Below are 6,441 nucleotides of genomic sequence, written 5' to 3' on the forward strand. Positions count from 1 at the left end.
GGCGCCTTGCGAGAGAGGCCCAAGCTTTGAAGAGAGGCTGAGACACCCACGCTCTCCAAATCTGTAAGCGGAAGAAGGAGTGCGGCAAGCCAGCACTGAGACTCTTTGCAATAAACAAGRTACACCTCTCCAGCCTTAGGTTGGAAAACCTTACTTGCGCACTCGGGATCRTTCAGCCGCTCGTTAAGCTGTGCGCAAGTCATGGGTTGGCCACGGTCGCAACRGCGCTTCCTTCGCGCTTGATTCTGTTCCCTGTGCCGCGATTGCGGATGCCTCTGTCCGTTAATCATGATTAGCGGGATATAATCGCTCGCTTAATAAATGCCTGGCAAGATCGACGCTACCATGAGTAGAAGGAATATTTCTTATGAGAATGTGTACTCGTTTGCCATGCTCATGCAGGTGATGGGTTGCTACTCCTTTATACCCCAGGTTGAGCATTTCCGTTGTCTCGACCAACAATCTTCATATGGGAACATGCCCGTTGAACCCTCGCTCTCCAAAAGCTGGGCCCACATAGCTCGTGAACTCGGGGTGAGCTCACCAGTAAGCGAGTTCACTTGGCCAGGATCCTGGTACACTTATCCTTGTTGTACGCGCACAAGCCTTGAACAGACACCATTTGTATTTCCATCCTGAGCATGCAACCTCACCTATCAATTGCCATTTGTTCTCAATAATGATCGTAGCTCAACTCTTACTTTGCACGTAGTGCACACTATCTCCTCTAGGTCCATGAGTCTGAAATGTGCAAAAATCAATGAGCTTTTATGTGATTTCTGATTTGAGAATCCACACACCCTGGATGTGATGAACGGATATTTCACATGAGCGTTCCTCGATGCGGGCGAGTTCGATTAAATGATGGTGGTGAGGCCGCAGCCAACAAACTTTCCTAGCGCCAACAGAAGGAAAGGCTCAAGAGCATACAGTGCAACCATGCCAACATACAGTGACATTACACTGACTGACCACCTACGATCACGTTGTTGTCTTTGCGGTACATAGATTACCATGGGAAGAAGGGCATTAAGCACTATAAGTTTCTTTGAGCCTTCGACAAAAGGCTAGGATTGTTGTCGTCTGACTGTCGCGTGTCGAGTTGAAGAGGTTTCTTATCGAGGTTGATTTCAAGGTCGCCAGGTCAGTTGGCGCTTTGATGGCTGGCCAAATTCGGGTAAGTGAGACCTATCAAGTAGGTAATCACAGGCGGTCTGGAATGGCAGAATGACCAAAGTTGCGTTCAAAAAACAGTGCTCTGACACTGTCGATAGAATGCTGGTTTCAGAAAATTGTTCTAGGCAGCAGTTGCCAACTCTACCTTCCTGAATAATCACTCAAGATTAAGAAAAAACTAACCCAACAGAGCCTGCCTTCCCATTATTACTACCTCCAACTAATCTGACGTAATACATATACAATTTGCTGGTAGGGGTCGCTGAGGCTTGAGAGCTATAGGGTAGGCCATCTGCCAAGAGAGTTTTAGACAATCTTAGGCGGTCCAGAGCGGCAGAACAAGTACTTGGATACAGAAAATCGTATTTGGACACTGAACAGAATGCTGGTTTTGGAAAATCACTCAGTCATCACCTCCCACTTCTGGCCTTAACACTCTCCCGGGTTTTTAGCCAGTGGCTGATGCAACTACCATATGGATCAATTGACCATCTTTCTAGTATAAAGCATATGGCTCGTGCTTTTAGGATTCCAACCCTATTGCGATACGCTATTTATCACTCAAACCTCCTCAAACCCTCTGTGTTTTCCCATTCTCAACTGAATGATATAGGCATGTCGAGCAATAACATGAACGCCCCAATTATCTCTCTCTGTCCCACGTAACAGTGAGCAGGTAGAGCTAGAACCTATCAGCCCTCAGAGTCTTGTTTCTAAATTTGGTCCGATTATCATTCTCAGTCTCCCCGTAAAGTCAGTTCTATATTACCTCCCATACTTTACGAATCACTCGCAGCCAGCGAATTACCTTCTCCTACGCCCAAAGCCTTGAGTTACGAAGAAGCCGCCAACAAATGCCGATCTGATGTTTGGGCTATCATCAAAGAGTGCGAGCGAATTAATATCAAATTCAGTGACCCGGAATTTGATATTGAGCAGGATTTCGCCAGCTACGACCACAGTTGTCTATTTGGCATTGAAAGAGCCTGTGACGATGATGACGAGGAACAATGCGCAAAACCAGGCTCGGTTCATCGTGTACCGTGGATTTTTGAAAACCCCAAATTTGTTGCTAATGACTTCATCTCGGATATCAAGCAGGGAACCTGTGGAAACTGCTGGTGGCTTGCAGCGTTGGCATCTGTACGCCTTCGAAAGCAACTAATGGAAAAGATTTGTGTCGCTCGTGATGAGGATTGCGCTGTATATGGGTTTGTCTTTTATCGGAACGGGAGGTGGATCTCAACTGTGGTAGACGATAACCTTTATCTTACCGAGGAGGATTTTAATCAAGACATATACGATGGTACAGGTAAGAGGGCTAAGCTCTATAAGAAGCAGAAGCAGACGGGCTCTGAGGCTCTCTTCTTCTCAAGTTGCGGAGGCGCTAACGAGACCTGGGTACCGCGGCTAGAGAAGGCTGCGAATAGCCCTTCAAATATTATCCTTGACCTAATGCTGGGTCAAGACCTGAAACTGACACTGAGTCTGAAACTGACTCGGATTCTGAGTTAGAATGTAGCACCAGGTCTTCTAACTCGTGGAATGCGGCTTGCATTATTGGTCTACGCGTCTTAGCACAGAATGCAGGCACTAGCATTACCATTAGTGGAGAGCCAATGACGAATAGAAAAGAGGCTGATGATCAAAAGAGGCAAGTCTTTTGGTTGGCTTACGCCAATACACATATCAATATAAGTAACTCATCTACCACTAGCCCAGGATAGATCCTCCACAACCGTGTAGCTTGATGTACGGCTTGAATCCCAATCAGGTGAATCAAGTACTGCTGCTGCTGCTTTAAGTCGCCCCGCTAGATCCCTCTTTCCATCGCGTATTGGCATGAGTCCAACTAGGTTCACCCCACGCAACAATAGGAACTGCTCCCAAGCTAAAGAGACACTCAATAGTTTCGGTCATAGTAATGAGTTAACCCTCATGGATTGTAGAAGAGATAGTCGATAGCATACCAAACATGAGGAGAATCCAGGTCTATGGAGTAGATGACTAGTGTTGCGAATGTTTCATCGTAAACAAGAAGTACTCCTTGGGGTATATATTTCCGAACGCAAGTCACCCTGTAAATTGATAGTAGATAAGTCATAGCTACCTAGCGAAAGGAAAGTAATGTCTGAAACATGCTACTAGTCCTGACCAATCGTGCAACTTGATTCATGACTTGAAGTAGTTCGTGCAGTAAGCTTCTGCTTCATGCCGTTTTACTTCCAATCATTCTGCCAGATCCCTTTTCTCCATAACCAATGCATATTAGGCATAATTCCAACTCTTATCACCAGATTCAAGCCGTGTATGCGCGCCTAATGAAAAGAGAAGTGAGATAGTCTCCGAATTAGACAGATACTTAAGCTACATGGCATATATGACCGGTTTTGCAGAATCCACATCTTTAATATTAACAGGAGCTCTGAAGTCTTTGACATATAGTTTTATTTAAGGTATCTGTCATTGCCTAGTAGCACCATACAAGCCATTAGATAGAAATTTTCGTCCTGGATTTGCCCCAAAGTCCAGTAGCAAATTAGCCTTGTCTTTGTGGTTGACAAAGTGGGCTAAGAAAAGAGCATTATTAAGATGATCTTAAAGCTATTAACTTTTCTTTGAAATGCAAATAAGTGCATAGACAACCTTATTTCGGCCTTTAAATACAGCCTAGCTTAGCAGAGAGACCTCTAGTCAAGTCTCGCCAAGAGGAAAGTAGAACAGGACGTGGCAATGGTCAAGACAAAAGGCATCGAGCATATAGACAGCTCTATCGATGGTAATAGTCCCCGTCTTATAAACAGAAGCGAGAGGTACTTAAGTATGCTCTGAGCCAAGTCAACAAGAGACTCAGCTGCAAAGCTAGAAGACTGATGTAAATAAGATATTATGGAGAGATAAAACAGGATGATGTGTGGTTAAGGCTTTAAGCTAAATTGTTAGCGTTTTGATTGTAATAGAAGAGGAAGTTAGGAGTAAAAAGAAGAGGGGGAATGGCCCTTGAGTAGTATACGGCAGTGGCAAAGAGAACACGGGCAATCACTTGAGGTAGAGGGACTATGACATAAGTGACTTACTCCTGGTCTTCTACTTGGCCGGCTGAACTGTAAGCTCGCGTCGAGGCCACCAACACGTATCAAGCTCGTCTAGCTATTGATTGAACAGGGAGTTGAGGTTGTAGTGAGGTTGCTCGCATGTGTCTCATGATGCATAAGGCAGGCATACTTAGACTCGATGAGATTACTGGAGCATCCAATGGTAAGCTTGCAGCCATTACTACGTAAGCAGCCTCTGGGTCTGGCGTGACGGTTGACGTTGTGAAGGCATTTCCGAACCGGAGTGAGATACACATGGGGCTTTTGCGCAACGCCACCACTCTCGGCGGCTCTGGTTCATCACCCTCTGCCACAAGGGTGACACAAAATTCACGTAGAGACCAGCTTTGAAATGATACCGACGCCCTTGTCTCCCTCAACCGAAGCCGGCGTAGACAAGGGCGTCACTGTCATTTATCACACCCAGATCGAGTGCCTCCCTCATACCACGAGACACTCTCCCGACACTATTTTTATCACTTATCCCAATGTACACCTACAAAAGTGTAAGATGCACACAGTAGCGTAACAGCCGTATAGTCTAACAAGCACGATGGCTTTAACACTTCACATACAGATAGCGAGAATCTTATCTCTTTATCGCCGCGCATCAGTGAACGCCACTCTGTGGAGGATGGCAATACTGATAGGTGGGCATTGCCACAACGTCGTCGAGCATACCGACTGCCTCTCTCTCCAGCTCCTATAGAGATGCACCAAGTCGCAACAATTGATATTCCGGATGTAGACACGAGCTCGTGATATATCTGTCTCGTGATATAGCGTCGTCGGTCGACGTGTATATAAGTGATGACTGCCCCCCCGAACTTAACTCATCCATCTTTGTCCTTTTATACACCTCGCCTGGACCACCTATCGCAACAAATCTACTACAACTACAGAATTTACGCCTCAATAACCATGCACCACACTGAGAACACGATGCAGAAGCGATGTGGGCAATGCCTGAAGCATCTCAACCCTGGCCCGAAGCTTCGTCGCTTGAATTCGGTGTTTGTATGGCTACCTTAATATGCAAGATTCTTCGCTGATGAAATCATAGCTTCTTTGCGACTCTTGTGGAGAGTCTGAGAGTAGGAAAGGCCGCCTGATGGTACGTCAATACGGCTGGGAGGAAAGTTGCATGGTATGCTTGGAAGACGAGAGTTCGATTGTCTTCTTTGCTTGTTGCACGAATGCCTCTACCACTCTCGTCGGACACACCTTGTGCTTCACTTGTTCAGAAAGGCTTGAGTTACGTCGATCTGGGGTCAGCTCCGTCTTGGTTTTCCCAGAGGATCCGGTAGTATGCCCGTGTTGTAAAGGAGAAGTGATCTACGCTGTCCAAGCAGCTTCTGAAGTGGTCGTGCTGGACGAACCCGAGATCAAGGAGATTATCAGAGTCGTACTTACCGAAGGGGGGCGACGACGAGTCAAGGTTCGGCTGAGTAATTCGGACGAAATGTGGATGAATCTCCATGATTTGCAAGATACGGAGTGGAGGGTGAGAGCACAGATCATCTTTGAGGATGAGTATGGAGTCTGAGGAACGCCAATGTGATAGGAATTTATGAGAATGATGACTACATAGCACCTCTCGCTATTCAGATCGCCTCGTCTTCCGCTGTAATCAGAATTCCTATGTAGTTCCAAGTTCATCAGTGTTTCCTCAGTCTTCGATCTGCTAATCTTGTCACCTCCGTCGATTGTTCCAATCAAAAGCCCTGAATTTGTAGGAGATACTAGCAAGCTGTTCTTTTTATGGGTAGAAGGGATTCTCGGTGGCAAATGCACTACTGCGGCTTACATAGAGGCCAACAACTGCTCTCATCCTCTGTTTGTAAGTGACGAATTCTACATCCATAGACTGGCTAGATATGGCGGCCTCTGGTTCAAAGCTGGGCCAACAATGACTAAGGCTCTTAGAAATATATAAAAAGGGGCTTGGTCAGATGGAGATGCCTTTTTAGAGCTCATAAATGCATCTCATGATCTCAAAGGAACGATTTCATTGGAGATACTCGCGCTCATATGGCCGACAGGTTGGTTGACTATGAAGGCTTATCACAATGGCCTCTATCAAGGGCTAACACGTATCAAGCTCGTTGAGTTATTGGTTGAACAGGGAATTGAGGTTGTGATGAGGTTGCTCTCATGCGTCTCATGATGC

General features: G+C 46.0%; 2 protein-coding genes across 2 annotated transcripts; both read left to right on the top strand.

The window, feature by feature from the left end:
- Positions 1 to 345: 345 nt before the first annotated feature.
- FMAN_15476 (uncharacterized protein) lies at positions 346 to 2,691 on the top strand (the record flags this gene model as incomplete). Its single annotated transcript, XM_041826304.1, has 4 exons — positions 346 to 546; positions 1,103 to 1,177; positions 1,459 to 1,838; positions 1,977 to 2,691. 4 exons carry the CDS (start codon positions 346 to 348, stop codon positions 2,689 to 2,691), a joined length of 1,371 nt encoding a protein of 456 aa, XP_041691567.1.
- Positions 2,692 to 5,192: 2,501 nt separating this feature from the next.
- Positions 5,193 to 5,817, top strand: FMAN_15477 (uncharacterized protein; the record flags this gene model as incomplete). The annotated part of the gene is made up of 2 exons (XM_041826305.1): positions 5,193 to 5,288; positions 5,335 to 5,817. 2 exons carry the CDS (start codon positions 5,193 to 5,195, stop codon positions 5,815 to 5,817), a joined length of 579 nt encoding a protein of 192 aa, XP_041691568.1.
- Positions 5,818 to 6,441: the final 624 nt, after the last annotated feature.

Source organism: Fusarium mangiferae (genome assembly GCF_900044065.1).
Source record: "Fusarium mangiferae strain MRC7560 genome assembly, contig: FMAN_scaffold038, whole genome shotgun sequence".
Lineage (NCBI taxonomy): Eukaryota > Fungi > Ascomycota > Sordariomycetes > Hypocreales > Nectriaceae > Fusarium > Fusarium mangiferae.